This window comes from Penaeus monodon, chromosome 15 (genome assembly GCF_015228065.2).
Source record: "Penaeus monodon isolate SGIC_2016 chromosome 15, NSTDA_Pmon_1, whole genome shotgun sequence".
In the NCBI taxonomy this organism is placed as follows: domain Eukaryota; kingdom Metazoa; phylum Arthropoda; class Malacostraca; order Decapoda; family Penaeidae; genus Penaeus; species Penaeus monodon.
Genome location: NC_051400.1, coordinates 47126229 through 47126510, shown reverse-complemented (window position 1 = coordinate 47126510; position 282 = coordinate 47126229). Strand labels below are relative to the sequence as shown.

Below are 282 nucleotides of genomic sequence, written 5' to 3'. Positions count from 1 at the left end.
CCAGCATCTACGACCACAAGCGTCACCACGTCCTCAACGCCACCCATGAGCCCTACTGTAGTCGCAACTGTAACATCGACTGTAACACGACAGTGACTGCAACAACAAGCACGACCCCAGCAACTTCTACCACGACTCCTCCATCCGTCGTGACTGTAACAGCGACTCAGACTGTAACAGCGACGGTAATATCCATACCGCCGACGGGTGTCACCACGACTCCGCCCACAACTGCCGCCACCTCATCAAGCGCGAGCTCATCGGCCGTTCCAACCGGGGCGA

General features: G+C 57.8%; 1 protein-coding gene across 1 annotated transcript in view; it reads left to right on the top strand.

Annotated features, from left to right (window-relative positions):
• LOC119582067 (cell wall protein DAN4-like) overlaps nucleotides 1-282 on the top strand; it is a gene marked incomplete in the record, with an annotated part of 2536 nt that overhangs the window by 1462 nt on the left and 792 nt on the right. Inside the window, 1 exon segment of the mRNA XM_037930307.1 lies at nucleotides 1-282. Within this exon segment, the coding sequence (XP_037786235.1) occupies nucleotides 1-96 (96 nt within the window).